The sequence below is a fragment of the Semicossyphus pulcher genome, unplaced genomic scaffold (genome assembly GCF_022749685.1).
Source record: "Semicossyphus pulcher isolate SPU_LCO1_2020_fin unplaced genomic scaffold, fSemPul1.0.p SCAF_10, whole genome shotgun sequence".
Taxonomy (NCBI): Eukaryota; Metazoa; Chordata; class Actinopteri; order Labriformes; family Labridae; genus Semicossyphus; species Semicossyphus pulcher.
This window is the reverse complement of record NW_027211604.1, coordinates 24,892,929-24,914,644: the sequence shown is the minus strand read 5'-3', so window position 1 is coordinate 24,914,644 and position 21,716 is coordinate 24,892,929. Positions and strand designations below refer to the sequence as shown.

Here is a 21,716-nt window from a genome sequence, read left to right as displayed (position 1 = left end):
TGTCCGATGTAGCTGTTAACACTCCATCCTTCCTCTTTCTCTCCTCTCCCTCAGTGCCCGGAAGCGGCCGATCCCGTACTACCGGCCCAGTCCCTCCTCGTCCAGCTCCGACAGCAGCCCGTCGCGATCCAGCCGCAGTCGGAGCCGAAGCTACAGCAGCTACAGCCGCAGCAGGAGCCGCAGCCACAGCAGAAGCCGGAGCTGGAGTCGGAGCCGCAGCCAGAGCCGGAGCTGGAGCCGCAGCAGGAGTCGATCCCGCAGCCACCACAGCTACTACAGCCGCAGCAGCTACGACAGCCCCGGATTCTGAACGCTGCAGACGGTAGAGAAGAGGAGCAGAAACAAAGAGAGGAGGAGTCCCGTTAGATTTCTTTAACGAGACCTTCGTCCCTCTCTCGTGCCGAGCCTGGATCAAAGAGGAGAAACGTATTTTGATATAGCACATTACTATCAATTGGCTGTCACTGTTCATTATATCCTCACGTATACAAGGTATTAAAGGTAAAAATCTGTTTGGTAGAGCCCAGAGAACAAATCTTGTGGTATGTTAGCACTTTCTTTCTCTTCTTCCACAAAGCAACCAAAAATGAATCCATTCAGAACTATATATACTCTATAAATATATAAATATATACTAAAAATAGGAACTGAGGAGAGGCGAAAAAGAGGACACATCAACGGCTTACTGTACATTTCTTTCTTCCCTCTTCATGAACTCATGTCCCCAAAGACTTCCATTTCATCGACGCACAGCGATCAACAAACATGAGAACAAAGGAAGTCGGAGGAGGAAGAAGGAAGCAAAAAAAATGGAAAAAGGAACTTTTTTTATGATAAAAATGGTCTTGTATAGGTTGGTCTGTATAGATGTAAACTCTCTTTAAGTTCTGGCTTTGTAAACTATGCACTGTATATTCCATGTAGTTTGAGGAGGCTTGTTTAGCATGATGCATCAGGAGAGACTTGCTGCTCGTAGGAGAGTCACCTGGCTGACATGAAAGGTGCCAGGGTGCATCTGTGCTCCCCTCTGACATGCTCGGTATGTCATACAGGTGTAAACATGTGTTATGTATTTTTACTCTCTTCCCTGTTTAAGTTATTATGTTGATTCTGCTAATCCTGACATCATGTGTGAGAGCGAGCGTGTGTGTGCGTGTGTGTTCATGTGTACCTCCTCTGCAAAGACCAGTGAGGTAATTATTTATGCGTACATCACTGTTGCTGGTACTGTACAGGAAAACTGTCTGCAAAAAGTCTCCATGCACAGCTATTTATAACTCTACTGTATTTATTACTTTATTTATTGGGTTATTTATTATTTATTGATTTATCATGTAAAGCAGGTGGATCATGCTTTGAAGATGAGATTGCTGCAAATGTATTCCCATTTGAAAATGTTCATGTGTTACACAGATCTGTCTGGTGAAGGCTTATCATCGCTACCAGGTTAGCGAGCAGGGTGAATATGCACCGCTGTGCAATAGAGATGCTCTGATTTCAGCCAGTGGAACCGCGTCTTCGCCCACATTTACTCCCACGTCCGCCATTATGGCTCCAATTGTTATGGTTGATTTTAATGCAAGCTGTTTTGTCTCTGGCTGCGTTGAGGAGCGAGGAATCAGCCTCAGACAGAACCAGAACGTCTCCCTGTGTGGACGGCAGAGGCTTCACTCTGTTACTCCACAACATACTCTAATCGTATAATGGCTGCACAGGTATGAGGTCATTTATGTGTCTTTATTATGAGATTAAACAGGAGAGGTTTGAAAGCAAAACTTTAAGCAATGCAATCAATAATGTTTTATTGCAAGTGAAATAAATGTGTGATTTAAAATGTATGAACGCAACTCAAAAAATGTTTGGAAATCAAAAACTTGCAAACTCAAGTTTTTTTTGCTAATTGAAAAAAAATAGTTTTTACATTAAAGATTTACTTCTGAATACAACATTTTGTTTGCAAATGCAACAGTTTTAATTATGTACTTAAATTAATATTTATTTATTTTAAATAAAAAAATGTTGCTTTCAAATCCAAATATTTAGCTTGTTGTTGAGCTGAATCTAAAGGCCAGGACTGAACAATTTAAGACCCCTCTCTTGAGTAACAGTTTCTTCTTCTGGTCTTTTATGCCTTCATTTAGAGAGAGGACAGTGATAGAGTCTGAAACAGGGAGGCCGGACATGACACACAGCAAAAGGCTGAGGGTGGGCATCGAGCCCGGGGCCACCACATGGAGGACTTTGGCCTCTGTACGTGGGACACAGGATTTTAACCCCTGATCTAAACTGCCGCCCCAGTATAACATTTTTCATTTATAGTTTTGCTCTCAAATCAATTTATAAATTGCTTTTTAACATGTTCTGGTTTTAGCATAATAAAGACACAAATGTCACCTCATCAGCAGGATGGTAAACAAACTGGCGAAACAATCAGGGATCACCCTAAGTCTTCCTTCCCATTCGTCCAGTCTCCTGTCACTCGCACAGTGTTGCATTCCCAGTGTAACCAGACTTAACCCAACTATGATACTCTGCAAACCTGTTTATTTACTCCAAGTATAGCATTAACCCTTTGGTTCTACACGTCATTCTTTGTAGTGTACAACTTATTATACCTGACAATAAACAGAAACAAATGGGACATAATCACACTCTGGTGTCGTCTTTGTCTCGCTCTCTTCAGCTGCAGTGATGTGATGTCATGCAGGTGTTGTGCATGTGTTTAGTTCTGCATCTCTGACAAACCACTACAACCTGTAGTTTAATCAGGACAGAGGGGGGTTGTGGTATGTTTTAGGGACGTCGCAGATATCAAACCCTCTGCTGGGACTATGTGTCTCACTAAGAGCTGGCTAATAAAGAATAAATGATTTGAAAAAAGCAAAACCTTCACTTTCACTGACCAGGTTTCTGTTTCTTTTGTTGTTTTACAAATGTCTCCCCTTTTTTCTGTACCATTAAGACGGACAGCTACAGCAGCTAAGTTATTCATGGAGGCTAACAGGCTAACATAGGTGCAACAAAAAACTTTACAGACTTGTCATGGTCAGGCTGTACTGTCCATGTGTGCATGCATGTTTAGTTATGCAACTGTCATATAAGGGAAAGGGCTATTTTAGAAGTCACATATGCTCTGGTATTATGTGCAGGGATTAATAAAGATAAACAGACCTACTTCACTGGTGGACGTCCTGGAGCTCCATAAGCGAGGTAAGTCTTACTGCAGACCTCATGTCTGGGTACCCTGCGCTAAAGGCCCCAGAGTGTAGGACGCTTCTGTCCGCTTCATTTCCTTTTCTGCCATAAAATAATGAAAAGAAAAAAGACCGAGGCTTTTACTCTTACTAAACACCTGTTTGCTCACAATTATGAGGGTGCCCACAACTTCCAGGTAAAATCCTGCTACAAGAGATAAAAAAGCTGTGCAGAGGGAAATGTTCAAGTAGCAGACGGAACTTCAGTCTGTTGTAAAGACGTTTGTAACAAGAGCAAGGTGGTGCGAATGACTGACTGTTGATTGTTGTAGTTTTGTGTTTTATGTGTTTTCAAAGCAACATGAGGTTTCACAGTCACACGCTATTCACTGAACAACACAACAAGGTTTATGTCTTCAGTTTTATCCCAAATGATATTAGATCTAGTTTCTCATGGTGTTCTTGGGAGGCGGCACAGTGATGCGGTGGTTAGCACTGTCGCCTCACAGCCAGAAGGTTCCTGGTTTGAATCTTCGGGTCGGCTTGTGCCTTTCTGTGTGGAGTCTACATGTTCTCCTCGTGCATGCGTGGGTTCCATCTGGGTACTCCGGCTTCCTCCCACAGTCCAAAGACATGCTCGTTAGGTTCGTTGGCAACCCCGGATCCCATCGGCTATAGTCTGAGACGATACAGCCTCAGGGGACACCGGTGAACGTGCCGGACGGAAAGCGATAATCTTCTTCCCGTCAAGACTTCCTTTCCCGTGTGCTGCATCGTTACAGAAAGAGAAACGTTCTCTTGTGATGTACTCGTTATTAACGGGTCTTACCATTTCAGCATCATGATGCAGATTTGTAAGAAGTAAAAATTCAAGCTTTGTCAGGTCTGTCCTCAAGAGGAGAATTTTTTTTTTTAATTAAAATGCTCGTTTGTTGAATGGAGGTCGGATCGATCTGATGCTTTCGAGGAAGTCGGGAAATCTGCTGAACGGCTTTCGTGACACAGCATCAAGGGAATTCATCTGAAGTTAAATTTTAGCTCTAGAACAGATTGTTAGCTGTTAGCTGTTAGCATGCAGATGTTTATAGAGATTAATGAGAAGCTAAATCGTCGTCAGATCACGCTGATGGGAGCCGGGATGGCATTTTGGCGGATTACCTTCCGCCTGCTCTTGCTCTCCTCACAGACTGTTTTTCCTGCATCCGCCGCAGCCTGCTGATACATGATTGGTCAATATTACTCGGACTACAAGTGTAGTTCAAACAGAACTCTTGCCTTCCCAGAAATCCACCTCCCTGCCTACAGATTCTACATTTGTATGTAGAATCTGAAAATAGAGAGGGTTAGGTTTGTTGCTGACTCTAAATTGCCCGTAGGTGTGAGTGTGAGAGTGAAAGGTTGTCTCTGTGTGTGTCAGCCCTGTGATTGACTGGCGATCAGTCCAAGGTGTACCCTGTCTGTCACCCAATGACAGCTGGGATAGGCTCCATGCCCCCTGTGACCCTGAACAGGGTAAGCAGCAGTATAGATAATGGATGGATGCGGTTTTGTCGGGCCAATATAAATATTACCACCTGCCCTTCATTTAGCCTAACTAGGTTATGTTTTTATAGGTGATTTAGCAATGCATGTCCCTCACCTAACACTTCACGGGTAAGAAATTAAAGTGACCAAAGAGACCTACTTAGGGCAGATTAAATAGGAGCGGGGAGTCCAAAGTTTTCACGCTGCTTTGCAGACTTAGGTTCCACATGTACATGGTCCACAGTTGGACCCTCTCGCCAAAAGACCAGTGCAGGACCCACATGAAAGCTTTGTGTCAGATTTTGATTCTCTTCTCTTGTTGTTTTTTTACAGACGGGGTGACAGGGTGCAATGTAGGAGCTGCTTCCAAAAGCAGAACATGTCATGGCAGTGCCAGTAAGAGGTTGGTAACACACAATAAAGCCACACAGTAGCAATAACAGTCTGTCAGGCTGTCAGCAGCTTTGAGAAACCACCACTTATTAATTCCCTGTCTGTGACATTAATCACACGAGGGGTGGCAGAAAACGTCACTGACACTGATCTGATAACAGCCAGTTATGAAGCTGAGGCTGAGTACTGTGTTTATAAAGTTTAGACCTCCTCTGTCCCCCGTCCTCTCTTTGTGTCATTATTTCACAAGAAATAAGAGGATCTATTGAAGCCTCAAGTTCTGCATTTTGGGTAGACGCCACGTTGATGTTTAGGAGGCGAAAGTGACCGTTAACGGATGAGAGGGTGGTGCTGGAGAGGAGTGAGGAGCTGGCTAATGCTAAGTTACCAAAGCTAAAAAGTTTGTGGGAGTGTCTAATTCAATAGCTGGCAAATTAGCAAGTTTACCTTTCTGTTTTAAGAAGCTGAGAGAGCTTGTGCAAAATATTAAACTGACTGCATTCCTATGGCCAGGTACAGTGAGTGCAGACATGATGCCTTTTAACTGTTGCCTCCATAGACTGTATAAAAAGATGGATGACATGACAGCTCCCTAAAAGTGAAGCCAAACCCTCTCTGTCGCCCCCTGCTGACTGGCTGCAGTATAGGTCATAAAGCCCGCCTCCTCCATGTTAACAGATGGGACATGAGTCAAACTATAAAATCAAAATACAATTACATTTTTCTCAAACATGGTTTCTGTCATTATAGTTAGTTCTTATCATGCTGACTTACGTCCAAGTGAGAAGTTTATTTTTATTAGTTATTTGATGCTGTAAAAATGATGATTGACAGCTCTGTTGACAAATACGGCTCCTGCAGCCGATCAGTTCCTGATTAGCAGAGTGGAGGAGGAACGGTGACAGGACACGTAACTAAAACAATCACTACAGTCATTGAAGTTTACATACCAGAAGTGGCTACGCTGGCTCCACCCGCCGATCTCTACTGCACAGCTCTCCACAAGATGGCGGCGCCCACCTCGGTGGTATTTTGGCTTCAATTTTGTACGATGAGTAGATGGAGATGCATCGTCCATCTTATATACAGTCATTAGCCCCTTATACACTGCCAGTTCAAGGAGGGATTATTACGCCTCTGTTACATTTCATGTTCTATGTTAAACGCACAGAGGCAGAATGGTGTGGCGAAGTCGTTCCGCGTCTGAGCCGGCATCTGAGGTAGTAACAGAGGCCGGACGGCATGTGTGTAAACAGCGGAGCTGGCAGGCTGGAACAGCGCTATGTGTGTGTGTTTGTGTGTGTGTATGAAGCATGTGCTTTTTGTTTACACCTCGTACGCTTCGGTGAAAAAGAAGAGCTTTTTGGTTGGACATATTTATTGTCTGATATTTGCATGAAAAAATCTCTAAAAGGCACCAACAACACAAATACAGCCAGGAAGTTAAGTTCAGCACATGGATCGGCTGGAGGCACACCTAACAGACAGCCAGCAGCTCCCACCTGTCACTCGAAGAACCTTTAAACCTTGTTTTGCACCTGGCTGAATTCGGCTGTAAATGTGGGCATTTTAATATGAGGCCTGGTGGGGATTGACTCGCTTTAGGAGCCAGCCTCATGTGGACACCTGAAGAACTGCAGTTTTTGACAATCCTGCTTTGGCTTAATTTTCCCGCCCTGGAGGTTGCTGCTGAGTTTATGGGTGTGTGTGCATTGTTCTTTTGCATCCATGTCTCAAACTGTCATTCCACTGTGTATTTAATACGAGGCTGATAATAGCACGGTACAGCCTGTCCTGTACATCACATCATGGACTATACAGTTCCATGTTAGAAATAGCATGTGAGTCTTATCTGAGTATTATCCGCAGGCCTGGTCAGCTTCCCAGCAGCCTCCCAGATTCTTCTGGCTCTTTGGGACGTCCAGAGAGGGGAGGGGAGGGGGGAGGTTTAACAGAGCACTGGGCAGCTGCTGCTGGGGAGGGCCTTCCTGTTGGATTCCTTTCCAGTGCTACGTCCGCCATAAATAGAGACTCCAGTACTTTCCATAAATTGTCGGGGGGGCTTGAGTGAGAGGGGAGGGCTCTGTTGACAGGGGTGGCGTCAGTGTGTATAAAAGCTCACAGCTGAGAGGCACACGGCACGTTGGGAAACACTTTCAGAGAGGCCAAAGGGTTCTTCACTCGCAGCCAGCAGCTCTTCGCTACAGCTACACTCCTCCGCCGCCCAAACACAGCACCATGACTGAGAGACGTATTCCTTTCACCCTGCTCCGCACCCCCAGCTGGGACCCCTTCAGGGAATGGCACCAGAACAGCCGCATCTTCGACCAGGCCTTCGGCATGCCCGCCCTGCCCGAGGACTTCGCCACATTCCCCAGCTCCCACTGGCCCGGGTACCTGCGGCCCTCCATCCTGGCCCCGGACATGAGCACCATGATGCCCCACGCCCCTATGATGCCCCACACTCCTATGATGCCCCAAGCCCCTATGATGTCCTACCCCGGCGCTGTGATGGCCCAGCAGGCCCGCGCTTTGACCCGCCAGATGAGCAGCGGCGTGTCAGAGATCAAGCAGACCCAAGACAGCTGGAAGGTGACCCTGGATGTGAACCACTTCTCTCCTGAGGAGCTGGTGGTGAAGACCAAGGACGGAGTGGTGGAGATCACTGGTAAGCGCTCATTTCTTTTTACTGCATGCTGATTTAAAGAGACCAGAGACGTGAGGTGTTGATTTATTCCTGTCAGGATGTGGACGTCTTTGAACTGACTAATAACTGGTGGTAAAAGTACACACACTATTTACTGGAAGTACAGATGGTAAAAGTAGAAGCACTGAGTCAACTTCTTTACTAAAAGTGATAGACTGCAATAAACTACAGGCCCTGAAGTATACTCACAGTATAAAATTTAAGTGTCCCTCGTCCTGCTGTTTCTGACAACAAACTGAAGCTCAAGTCGTGTTTCTGAGACCATCAGACTCAGTGTGACTTAAATAATAAACACTAAACTTAAAGAAAGAACATGAGTTTGTTCTAAAGCACAGATCAGGTGGATGTCCTGCTGACATCATCTCTAATGTTGGTTTCCTTCCATTCATGTCACTAAAAGTTCCTGCTGTTGATCACAGACGTCCGTTCTCTTCTCCATGGTCAAATTTCTCTCTTTTGTTTGTTTCGTCTGAACACGTCTTCTCTATGTTTCATAATGTAATGCCTGTCATCACTGAAATACACTGATGGATGCGCCCAAGTCCGTCTGCATCTTGAGACACATTTCTGCATATAGAGGCTGAATCAACGTCAGATAACAACCAATGGGTTTGCCTTGCCTTGGATTGCGTAGCAGCTGATGCATTCCGTCTCTTACACTCACCACTCTTAAGTTTCTCCTCCTTAATATTGGTTGATAAAATGGTGTTAAAGAACTTAAGTTTCCACCGTTTGAATGACCAAAAAATGGTGTGCGGATGACAGGTGATTTACCTGAGAGAAAAAAGTGTGACAGCTGACCCCGGTCTCCCCTACTTAGGTTTGTCTCTTGTATAGGAGAAACTGCTGGAGGACTGAACAATAAAACAGAAGATAAAAGGCAGGAAGCCGTTCTGTAGGTCACACACGAGGCAGATGCATTGCTGCAGAGTTACATAATATCTGGAGACAATATACTGAGTTCCAGTGAACAGGAGGGCGGGGGCTGTTTGGCTGCACGCCTGCTTGATGCAAAACAATTCAACATGTGGGAGTCGCCTTTTGGAACAGCTCACAGATCAACACAGTGCACGCATTCCTTTATCACGCAGCAGGTTTTATCCTTTGCTGCTAAATGTTTTCATTGTCCGTGCATGCTTCTAAAGGACTGCAGAGAAACACACACACCTGCAGAAGTGTGCGAGGAACGGATGATATAATGTCTGAGCTCTCTGAGGCCTTGAGCTCCCTTCTCTGCCTGACATTTCACAAAGAATCACGGTCTTAGAGTAAGGGGTTTATCCATGACTCACCCTCTGTGTCTGCTACTTTAAAAGGACTGTTGGAGCCTGCCCAGGTCCAGGTCCGGGTCCAGGGCACGATTATGGCAAATATTTCACTGCAGAGAGAAGCAGGCACAGACAGGAACATCAAGGATAAACAAAGCGCAGGATTTAGACCCAGGTGGAATTTGCCACCTCGTGTGTCATCAGAGAGCGGGGCTGGTGTGTTTAAAGGTGATGTCATCGGCTTTCGTGAGGAGTTTTTGAATGCAAATCAAAGTGCAATCTCTTTATGCGACAGCCCTTTTCCTCTGAACTATCACCCCTCGTGTCGGCAAGAAGTTGAAAGCCTGGCTCAGCCACACTCGCAGCGATAGTGTCCTGTTGAAAAGGGGACAGCTCCCCCGGGACAGAGAGTGTTATCAGCCCGTTGTCACAACAAACATATTACTGCATTTAGAGCCAGAATGGAGGGCAACATCACAGCCAGGCCTCCTGATGCCTGCGAGAGACTGACCAGATTAATGCTGGTGAGGATTTGCTGATGCTGGTGTGGCTGTGTTACACGGCCAGCAGCTGTAAGAGATAAAAATAACAGCACAAAGCATCTGCAAACAGAAAATAGCACAGTCATTGTGTTGTTTGCAATGTGCTGTGTTACTAATGCCACACAGTGCGGGATAAGTAAACATGTCATGACAAATTGGGGAAAATGATTATTTACTCTGTGGCTGAAAGTCCGGCATTTACGTTACACTAACTGTACAGACATCACCCTCTCATGTCTGTACACTAACTGTACAGACATCACCCTCTCATGTCTGTACACTAACTGTACAGACATCACCCTCTCATGTCTGTACACTAACTGTACAGACATCACCCTCTCATGTCTGTACAGTTGGTCTGAAGTAAACATGTGACCTTTCTGTCCCACGCACTTTGACCTACTTGAGGTTGCCCCAGAATTTCTTGTTCAAGGAAACTGCCCAGTCCATGATGGTACATACACGACAGATGTAACTGTTCTTTGTAGCTATAAGAGAAGCTCAGGACATTCACACAGGAGTCTGCTGTTCATGTCTTACGTTCAACCAAACATTAAATTCATATTTTAAATCATTATCTTTCCCGAAGCCGGACCAAGCAGTTATGTAATCTCTATGTACAGAGCCTGCTTCAAAATGTAGAATCTGTAGGCACAAAACTAGATTTTGGTGGAGTACGTTTGTAGTCCGAGTAGTATTGACCAATCACGTATCAGCAGGCTTCGGCGTGTGTGGAGAGCCAAAGGGGCAGAATGTAATTCACCATTCTCCCATCAGAGGTCACCTGACAACGAGTTAGCTTCTTATTCATCTCTATAAGCAGACATGTACATGCACGAGCAGCTAACAGGCTAACAGTCGGCTCTGAGGCTCTATTCTTGCTTCTTGTTACGACCCAGCTCGTAAGAGGAAAGGGACGCAACATAAAACCAACGTCTTGGTAAAACACAAAAAGAGTGATTGCTTTACAACAAGTTAAAGTGAGGCAAAAATGTACAACTGAAAAATGGGCCTGTGGGTGCTGCTGATCAAATCAATAAACAATGAACCAAAAGAGGACTCTAACCAAGAGCTGACAAACCTAACCTCAAATAAAAACACAAATAAAACTAAATCACTCCTATCACCTTGCAACAGGTAGCTAGTGGGCTAGCATAACTAACGGCGATGAAGTTAACCTATTATTTGAAAGATATTTTGTTTCAAGAGCCCCTTCGTTTGTTTAAACATGTGTATCGCTACCTATGGGACTGAGCTGAAACAGAAAACATTTACATTTTAAAGTGTATTCCTCGGCCCTTTAAGAGTCCGCCGTCTCGTTTGAAGTGTTGGGCCATGAAAGATTCCCCCTGATGGATCATTCGTGGAAAAGGAGGACGCGTTTGTCGGCTGCATCTGAAGGAGCCTTCAAACTGGGACAGCCTTCGACGCGCTTCTGTGACGCAGTCAGCCTTCAAATAGCCGATGTCTTCCAACATTGATCTAAAGCTAACCAAGTGATAGGTTACCGTTCTGAAATGGTCACAACTTGGGAAGGTAGGCAGTACTTGTGGACATGACCAGCTGTCTCCTGTTGTCATGGATGAAACAGGGACTTGGCTGTGGAATAAAAAGCCTGTGAGGCCAATCACAGCGCAGGAGAGCGGGGTGAGGTATTGCTCTGTTGAGAAAAAGAAACTGCCTACCACTGAGGAGCCGCGACAGTTGCACACCTTTAATGCAGGAATGAACCGACTTTGCAGTATATAACTTTTGTTGGAGACTGGCAGATCAAACACAGAACAACCACGTGAAAGCAGATAAAGCACGTTTAATAAACTAAACTGGAAGCATGACTGCATGCCACTTAGGTGCACCAGTTGGAGGATCAAAGAGCTGTGCATATCAGTTGTAATAGAAGTTATTATAAGCAACACCTGCAACAGGTGACACCCAGCCAATGTTTGCATGTCATATATTAACTGGTTTAAAAGGACAGATTAAACAGTCCCTCCACGAGAAGCAGCTTCTTACACCTCATGGCTTTTACATCCATTTATATTGATTTTACAAATACCTGCAGGAGACCTTCTGGAAGGATCGGTGCATCATGATGCATTAAAATATCTGTTTGAAATGAAAAGATAAAAGTGTGTTGTCTGTGTCTTTAGGCAAGCACGAGGAGAGGAAGGACGAGCACGGCTTCGTGTCCAGATGCTTCACCAGGAAATACACGTAAGCAGCTCCATCAATGAATTTAAGTACATTCATTATTAAAGAACAAGCTTAATCACTCTGCATGATAGAAGGCTTCTGTCCATTTAATATGTCTACAACTCACTTAAGAACTAACAGATTTCTTATTAAACGAGGGTTTGTTGCGGCTCTGATGGAGGATTTTCATGGAGAAAATGCATTTCTCAGGCTCGGTTTAAATCCCTGTGATTCTCCTAATGTGGCTTTGCTGCCGTGAGTCTCTTTAGTTTTGGGCTGGGCCGTCTGTGGAGGCCTGGCTGCCGCTGATATCTGAATTTCATGCTCTGAAAAGCAGCAGCAGCAGCCTCCGCCTCCTCGTGCTCATCCCTCCTCTGAGAGGGTTTGTAGCTTCATGTGTCTCTGCTGCCATCCAGGGGCCGCAGCAGAGACACACCGAGACACACCGTGACTCTGACATCACTGTGTCACTGAGGCTGTAATACTTTTTTTTACAACAAATAGGAGCCTTCTGTAATTTCACTAGTGTTGTTTTAAAGACTTATAACTTTTATTTAACCAGATAAAAACCTTATTTTCAAGCGGGGCAAAGAAATGAGCTGAAAACAATGAAGCAGAAAAAACGCAAATAGAAAAATCTGATTCACTACAGCCAAGTGAGTTATAGGGTTAAGTTTACCATTTGTGTTGTAACATATATCATTATTCATTTGAGAGAATCAGTAGATTTTGCAGCCGGTGACGTGTATACAGGGGTAGGTAAGCTTGGAAGGGTGAATGTTTTTTTACCAGGACACACCACATCAAACACTGATTGATTATAAGAAGTTGTTAATAAGTATTAAACAAACTGTAATTTGTTTGATCCTGCGTACGACCCACTCTCCCCGTGCCACCGTGGCCGGTTTGATTTAGAGTTTTGTAATTTTTTGTTAGTTAACACGGCCAGATCGCCACTATGATTATTTCCCCCATCCTTTAGACTGTACTATAATTCCTCTTTAAGTAGGCCTATCATTTCTGACCGTTTCAGGTCCTTCTGTACATTATTACAGGAAGATGGGTCAGCACATTTAAATGCTTTTTTCCACTTCTTGACTGATACACACACGGGTCTGTATGTGACTGACTCACTGACTGACTCACTGACTGACTGAATGAGTGAGTGACGGTACTTTCACAGCCGTAGCGAGAATGAGTTGCGACATCTCAATGGCGGCTCATGGAGCATATTGGACCTCCACTGACGCGACTCTCTGTTTATACGGCTCTGGATACTTTGTTCGGGGAGTAGGCGGGGCTGCTCATCTGCTGTCCTCACCTACGTCCGCAGCGCACACCTGCTTTCAGACACGTTGTCATCGGCCTCATAAGGACAGGCTTTGTAACACATCGCCCACAAACGTGCACACTGACCTGATGCGGTCAGCCACATGCTAGCTTTTGACCGAGTCTTGTTTCATAAACTCTCGGGACAAACTGTAGGATATTGTGAGAGCTTGGGCCATACTGAATTTGACACGTGTGTACACAGAAGATGTGAAACCAACAAAACAAGAGATGTATATATAACAGTCAGTCAATGTAAGAGTCTGCAGACATACAGAGATGGCAGATTGAATCAGCCGGTAATAAAACACACAAGTATCCGTCTTCTTTAGGCACAGGTTCAGTTTCAGACAACTTTATTGAGAGGGCAAGTCGGTTTCACAGCCTACAAAGTCACTTAAAGAAGAAATAAACAGCATGTCAGAGACAGCAGGTCAAGGATTGGGAACCAGAGCGCAGCCAGAGGGAGCTCAGGTCATTTAGCTCCAGCAGCAGATCTGGGAAAGACTTAATGTTTTGCTTTTTTTAACTGAAAATAAAATGTGTGTTCTTTCTCCCCTGCAGCCTCCCCTCTTCAGCTAACTCCGAGAAGGTGACCTCCTCCCTGTCTCCTGAGGGGATTCTGACCGTGGAGGCTCCTCTGACGGTGCCGGCCATCCAGTCCTCTGTGACCACGATACCCGTCAACATGGACAACAAGAGCGGCGTGGTGAAGAAGTAGACGGAGAATCTCCCACACTGACACACGTTCAAACGAGCACTTTATTTCCTCCACATGCTTCTAGAAAAGGTGATGCAGCAGAGAGAGGGACGCAGGGACTGCCTTTGCTCTCCTCTCTCTGCTTCATCTCTGGTAATGAGCCGACTCCAGCTGAGTGCTCAGTGTAAACACATCTGCAGCGGAGCCATATGCTCGCTCTGTCTGCTGTAATTACTCTCCTCATCTGAGCTCAGCCTCGCTCACTGCTTTATTTCTTTTTCTCTCTTCCTCACTTACACACACGTACACTTCATTTCTACTGAGTGCATCCCCTACATGGCTCCTCTGCAGACAGTAACGCAGACTGTAACAGCAGTGAGCCTGTCCATTAAAGAAGCAAAGTCCCAGGACAACAACGACTTTGGTCTCTCTGAACAGGAAGTAGACTGGTTTTTATCTGCAGTTGCATTTAGAAACTCTACAGTCCTTCAAACACAGAATAAAGAGTGAACATCATCGTGAGTCTCTTCTTCTGTTTATTTGCATGTTGGTGAAATGACGTCAGAACTCTTCCTCCTTCTGGTAGCAGCATCTTGACGTAGCTTCTGTCAGCTGTGTTATAAGTCTGGAAGCAGGGGGGCTCAACTCTGACCTTTGGCCCTTTGCTGCATGTTAGCCTCACTCTTTCTTCCCCCATTTCCAGCTCTGTCCACCGTCCAGTCTAATAAAGCTTTGGCCAAAAAAAATTATCTTAAAAAAAAGTCTGGGAACAGGAAAATAATAACTGAAGGGAATATTAAAGCTTCTTAATGCTGTGGTATTTATGATAAATTATTTATCTGATGGTCATCCGAGCAAAAGAGAGCAAGAGAAACATGTCAGCCTAACACTGAAGAACAGCGCCCCCGTGTGGCCGTCAGATCCCTACACAGAGTCATAATGCAGACAGACAGCAAATACAGCATCGGGAAAATTAAATAACCCTATGGATGATCACAGAGTCATAATGCAGACAGACATTAAAATAATAAATTAAATAACCCTAACACTACAAGAAGAAATATATACATCGCATAATTCTACACAACAGTTAAGAACAATAGCCACTAAACCTAAAACATATATGTAAACATACAAACAGGGAGGTGGAGGAGTCAGTGTGCCATACAGTGTCTTAAACACGGTGTCGTAAAAAGGAGTGATCTGATAAAATGACGTCAAATCTAAATGTATCGATAAATAACTCTAATAACGTGATCTTAAGCAGACAGGACTGTATCTGTGTTCGCCCTGACGCTGTCCCGGCTCAGTCTGAAATACTGATAACGTTCCTGTCTCGTGTCTGCACTGAAATGTGCTACAACACCCAAAACTGCATACTTCCATCACACAGAATGTCTCTGAGTGAATTATGTCCAGATTTGTACTTTATATACTCTTGACCGAGCAGGGTCATTAAAACAATCGCACCAGGCAAGTATGCTGGAGAGTTAAGCAATATCCCATGAGAGGGAGTGACGTACTGAATATTACTGATTATCTGCGCCCTCATACGGCGGAGTGATACACACAGTGAAAAGTCCCAGTGATGTTGTTCTCAGCACTCATGGAATACCTCTTATCCAATCAGATTACAGTATGAACTAACTGTTGTATACATTTCCATTAAATTAGCTGAAGATATTCAAGATCCAACATAGAGGATGAATTAAGATAACACTGGTGATGCTGTGACATTTCATTCAGGCCATAGTTAGGTCAAAACTCAGTTAGCTAATTTTACCATGCTAACAAGTTAGACTACAAAGCACACAAACATTATACCTGCTGAACATCAGAAGGTTAGCATTGTCATTGGAGCATGCTAACTTTAGCATGTAGCTGGAAACACTGCTGAGCCTGCTGCTTCACAGAGCTGCTAGCTGGTTGTAGCCACTTGGTCTGCTGGATGAATGCTGGCAAAGCTTCGCCTCCACCTTTCTAGTGTGAAGCCTTTGGCCCAGTCTTGTAGCCTGTATACATGGAGTTCTGCATCGTGCTCCCTTTAGAGCCATAGCGTGCTGCTTGGCAAACCCAGGGAGCATCTTCAGAGTGGAGACATCAGCAGCAAACACAACTGTATTTCTATTTGTCAATAAATGGTTAAATCTATGATGAGAGTGTTCCTGAGTAAATTCTAATAACTGTGTAAATATATGTATATATATATGTCTGTATATGTATATATGTATATTTGTATTATGATGATGTTTTTAGAAAAGATTATCCCACCATTAAAATCTCATACAACCCTAGCTGAGTCATTATAAAAATAACAATATATTTATTTCCTACAGAAGCCTAAAGCGGACATGCATCCATACATTTTATTTACTCTGTTGTCCCGTGATATTGACAAATTTCCAGTTATTTTAACAGCGCTGGTTTTCCCATTCTCACAGATGAATTTATCTCATTATCTCGAGATAACAAAACTTGTTTTCTTGTGCTAACACGATGATTTTCAACACAACACAAAACAACAGGCTGGTCACTGTGATATTACAGGCCACAACCATGCTGCCATTGCTCACACCATATAAACAGATGGCCGACATGACAGCTCCCTAAAAGTGAAGCCAAACCCTCTCTATCGCCCCCTGCTGACTGGCTGCAGTATAGGTCATAAAGCCTGCCTCCTCCATGCTAACAGATGGGACATGAGTCAAACTATAAAATCTAAATACACATAGACAAACATGGTTTCTGTCATTATAGTTAGTTCTTATCATGCTGATTTACGTCCAAGTGTTAATTTTTCTGACAAGTTAATTTTTAATTAGTTATTTGATGCTGTCAAAAGGATGATTGACAGCTCTGTTGACAAATATCTGTTCCTGATTAGCCGAGTAGAGGACGAACGGTGAGAGTAACTAAAACAATCACTACAGTCATTGAAGTTTCCATACCTGTGCACGTTAACCTCAGACCAACACAAGAAGCTGTTCTGCAGTTATACACGCCGACATGCAGGTTTTTTTTGGGAAGTTAAGTGTGTGTTTGGGTTAGCGGAAGTGACTACAGCCACCGATCTCTACTGCACAGACTCTGGCTCCAAACAACGTCACCAAGATGGCAGCGCCTGTCACGGCTGCTATTCTGGCATCAATGCCGTGCAATGAGAGCAGATGGAGACGCGGCGTCCATCTTTATATCCAGTCATTGGCACACACTAATTTTGTGCTTTTGCTACTCTGGGGATGCGAGTTATGATCATCTGACGTTAAGGTGGTGCAGCGTTGTTATCTCGAGGTAACAAGATAAATAAGCGTACATTTCTTGTTATCGCGGGAAGACGGAGTAAATCAAATGTATGGATGCATGTCCCCCTAAGGCTTCGGTAGTTTCCTATAGGTTGAACAGTTAAGTTTAGTATGTTATGAGAGTTTATAGAAAATCAGTAGGACTGGTATGTACAAAGACTGAATGTAGAGTACCTGTCATTTTCTACTTTGGCACCCTGAGCTCTGCTTATGAACACTTACAACACAAACCAAAAGGTAAGTTATGTGCGTTAGAGAATCTGGACTGGTAAAGATATAACTGAATGGTGGATGTTAATAAAATCCTGCACATTTGACCATGAGTTCTGTAGGCAGATACTGTAGGAAGAGAACACAAACGGTCAGGATATATGGAGAAAATGAGGCCAGGGGCAAGCAGTGGAAATTCCATCAGCTGAAGGCCCTGTTACAATCAATACCCTGTACAGCTGCATGTATATGTGCTCCCGTTGTTAATGCTCATTGTTAACTCCCTCAGGTTAATCATCCGTCAGCGCAGGATGAAATAGAAGACGCAGGTAACGGGTGACGTCCCGAGTGTCTGCTGCTTTTCATCACGTCTTTTTCTTCCTCCTCGTCAACTTGCAGTCATTCACGCTGCGTGCCAGCTCACTAATGCACACACTAACTCTACTCCTGACTCCAGAGCTGCAGGGGAGATCTATTTATAGAGCGCTCTGCTATGCACTCAGCCTGCAGCATGTTGTATAGTTACACGGGGCAGATAGCAGACAGGAAATGGGACTTTTTTCCCCTTACGGTCCATGACCTGTAGTGACTAATAAGCTGCTTTTATTGCCTATCATTGGCCTAGATTTCAAACATGTGACTGTATACAATTAAAGATGTGTAATTGTGTAAGGAGAGTGTGAGATGTTTTGCCAACCGAGATCCAGAGAGTCCATCAGATTAAAAAACTATGCATTTATACTGTGTGCATGCAGAGCTGTATGTATTCAGTGCTTGTATCTGCTGCACAGTGAGCTCTGCCTTCCACAGTAACCATGCAGACACAGCCCGAACACAAGGCAGCACTCTCCAAACCACTTAGCATTTCAACTTTTCCTCCTCCATGAGTCACCATTTCCTCCCACTTTAATGCAGGCCTAAATTATTCATACCAATCCCCATCAATCCAGGAGCCATCCAGTCTTTGAACCAGGGAGGTGCCTGGTGCGCAGCGCTGTTTGCTCCCCGGCTGCTGATTGGACTCTTCTCAGATGTCTGCTTCATCCCTGCACTCAGACTGACAGGCTGAGGAGAGCCTTCCTGAGAGACTCTGATCTCTAAGTGTGGAGGGGACAGATGATTTCAGAGGAAGCTAATTCACTTTAATGTAGTGACATTCTCTGTTTCCTCAGGAGACTAATGTTAAATATGTGTTTACTTCAGGGGGGAGGATAATGGTTTCATATGATTACTCTTGTCCTCTGCAGTCTGTTGTGAGACATATGGAAATGTAATATTTTGTCAACAACAAAATGATGTCTGCTTTTATTATTAAGTCAATCATAAGCTACTACATAGAAGTGTTTCCTTTTTTAACTGCAGACATTTTAAGTTGTCTTAGAGGTAAAAAGGTGTCAGTAACATTAACAATGAGCAAGTTGTGACAGTGAGTCAGCATGCACAATGAAATAACCCTCAATTCAAGACAGCCTCAATTAAATGTATTATTCACACCTGTAATTCTTTTACGACTACGTTTTTAACTGATTTAAAAAAGGCCGACAGCTGACATGGAATTATTTTTTGGAAAAAAACCTCCTCACTTACAGTTTAAAGTAGAATGATGATGTTGTGTTTTTACAGGTTTCAAAGCTTTATTGCTCATGTATGGCAAAGTTAAGCTGTTCCCATGTTTTAGGTTTATCCTATTTGCATTTATGTTGGTCTTTATTTTACGTGTCATCTCTTTTGATATCATTTTTTATTTAAGATCTGCACAGACCAAAAAACCACACATGGACTGATTCTGTGGAAATTGTATTAGGTGTTTCACAGCTGAAACAAACACCACACAATGACACATATTAATAATATTTCCATCAGGAGAGACTTCATTTTGAGTGATCAGTTATTTATTTTACAAGTTCTTTGGTGATTAGACCCCATCGTGACATCTTCATGTGTTTAAAAGGGCCAAGGATAGGACACCCCCGATGGAGTCTAGATACTGGTGGTGAAGGAAGGACTTCAGAAGAGCTGCACCTGGACACTGAAGGTGAGTGGGTTGGAGGAGGGTCACAGTGATCCACACTGAAATGACAAACTGACAGCAGCAGAGAGGAGAACAGATTTAAAGTTTGACAGCAGCAGGATGATTGGCTGATTAAGGTCGTGGTAAAATCTGGTTGGGTTAATACTTAAAAGAGTAGACGCCCATGATCAGCTGATCAGAGAAGCAGGAAGAGAGATATAAAACAGTCTTCCTGCTTGAACTTAGACTGAGCTTCATTAGATAAACATATATACAGCATATTACGGCTGCATTTTGGGATGCACCAGGATCCACACCGTTCTGTCTGTTTTACGTAGGTTTTTTTTTCGGACTAAAACATGTTCTAAATTAAGAAGTTTACCTGCTCTGTATAAGATTACTTTTTTGGCATCCATCCATCCATCCATCATCTACACCACTTATCTTGTTCAGGGTCGCGGGGGGGCTGGAGCTTATCCCAGCTGTCATTGGGTGAGAGGCGGGGTACACCCTGGACTGATCACCTGTCAATCACAGGGCTGACACACAGAGACAGATAATCTTTCACGCTCACATTCACACCTACAGGCAATTTCAGAGTCACCAGTGAACCTAAGTCTTTGGACTGTGGGAGGAAGCCAGAGTACCCAGAGGGAACCCACGCATGCATGCACACATGGAGAACATGCAGACTCCACACAGACATCCTACGTCCAAACCAGGAACCTTCTAGCTGCGAGGCAACAGCACTAACCACTGCACCACCATGCAGCCCTGGCACTTTACAATCAACTGTAAATTAAAACAAAGAGAAAATGATACGTACGGTATGCTAAAGTCTTTCTCGTGTTTTTACCGAACTTCTTTTTTAAACTGCTAAAAAAATCATCCAGATGTCACCTAAGATTCCTTCCTTTAATAACACGACACCACATTGATGAGGCCGCTGATATGATTTTCTACAGTTAGAATGTGGATCAAAGTCCAGCACTGATGAGAGTGAGACAACAGCTGGGGATCAGAGCAGGACACACTCGGGGTGTGGCAGCAGTTAATTATTCTCATTGAAACACAGACGTACCGAGGATTGATTTGGTTTAAAGAAAAATAACATCACTTGTTTCTTAACATTACATTATAGTTTATCCTTATTTATCATACTGCAATATTGTATAGGCTTGTACCTTTCCACCTCATCTCCATAAACTATTACAGGTGTACATACAGTTTATTAGATTAGCTACTTTTTGTACAGTATACCTGGGGTTAGTTCTCGATCAAATATAAGGGAGTTATCTTGTGGAAGAAAAACACTCAGTAAGTCAGTCTCAAAATGACTAAGAAATTCTGCTGTTAAAACACATAACTTGGAGCAGTAATGACCACTATAACAAATAGTTGTTCATACCAGGATACAGAGACATCTCTTGCATCTTCTTTCTATTTATTTTTGTTCCATTTTGACAAAACATCTGCACGTTTTCTCATGTGAACCCTGACATAAAGGTTGTTTTGGTGGTTGTTGTTTTTAACCTTTTATATGCTCTTTGGGTGTTTTTATAGAAGCCATTTACCGGTTTCGACCACACCCACACAATGCTCTTATATTTTCTTTGTGCTTTGTATTTTAGTGTGAAACAAACTAAAGATTGGTTGTTGTGCATCAGGTGGGCTTTTCATGTATATTCATCTTTAACTTGCTCTGGCTGTTAAAGTATTTAACTGAAACACGTTTGTCTACAAAACTATAATAAACGTTGCTCCGTCTTAAACGTTAACTGTCCCTTTGATTTGATGATGTTAAATGTTCCGCATCTAATCTAATCTTTGGATCATAAAAGATGAACCAGATCAACAGAAGGTCTGACATCTCGTGAGGGGAGCAGGTGGTGAGCCTCTTTTCCGCCTAGCAACAGCTCAGGATTGGCTGCTGACAACACCTAAGACCAGGGGGGTCGTCCAATCACATGTGAGGGTGTTGATTGTCTTCCAACCAATTAGCACTCAGCAGCTGTTCAATGATTAGTTCTGCCTCAGTGATTGAGGACGTTAATTAGTCTAATTGTAGCTCTTGATTGACATCCATTTACGCCTTTTAGTGCAGCCATTACTGCTCTGATGAAATGTGTTCATTGTTCCCACAGTGTGCTTTGTGTTTTCATGTGTTTCATGTGTTTACATGTAAAGCATGAATGGAGCTGATGCAGAGAACAGTGGATGGTCTGCTCTGTGCTCGGTCCTGTTTAATGGAAGTAAGGGTTTCCTCGTGCTTTCACCGTTTAATGAAAAATAAAAACTGTCTGATGGACTGACTCATGAATTTATTACGCAACTCAGATAACA

General features: G+C 43.7%; 2 protein-coding genes across 2 annotated transcripts in view; both read left to right on the top strand.

Moving 5' to 3' along the window:
• srrm3 (serine/arginine repetitive matrix 3) overlaps positions 1-2,640 on the top strand; it is a 110,614-nt gene extending 107,974 nt beyond the window's left edge. Inside the window, exon 14 of the mRNA XM_069670658.1 lies at positions 55-2,640. Coding sequence (XP_069526759.1) covers positions 55-310 — 256 coding nt within the window. The 3' untranslated portion in view covers positions 311-2,640. The remainder of the gene's footprint in view (positions 1-54) is intronic.
• Positions 2,641-7,229: 4,589 nt separating this feature from the next.
• On the top strand, positions 7,230-14,366 carry hspb1 (heat shock protein, alpha-crystallin-related, 1). Its single transcript, XM_069669185.1, has 3 exons — positions 7,230-7,779; positions 11,779-11,842; positions 13,715-14,366. Exons 1-3 carry the CDS (start codon positions 7,350-7,352, stop codon positions 13,869-13,871), a joined length of 651 nt encoding a protein of 216 aa, XP_069525286.1. The 5' UTR covers positions 7,230-7,349; the 3' UTR covers positions 13,872-14,366.
• The last annotated feature ends 7,350 nt before the right edge of the window (positions 14,367-21,716 follow it).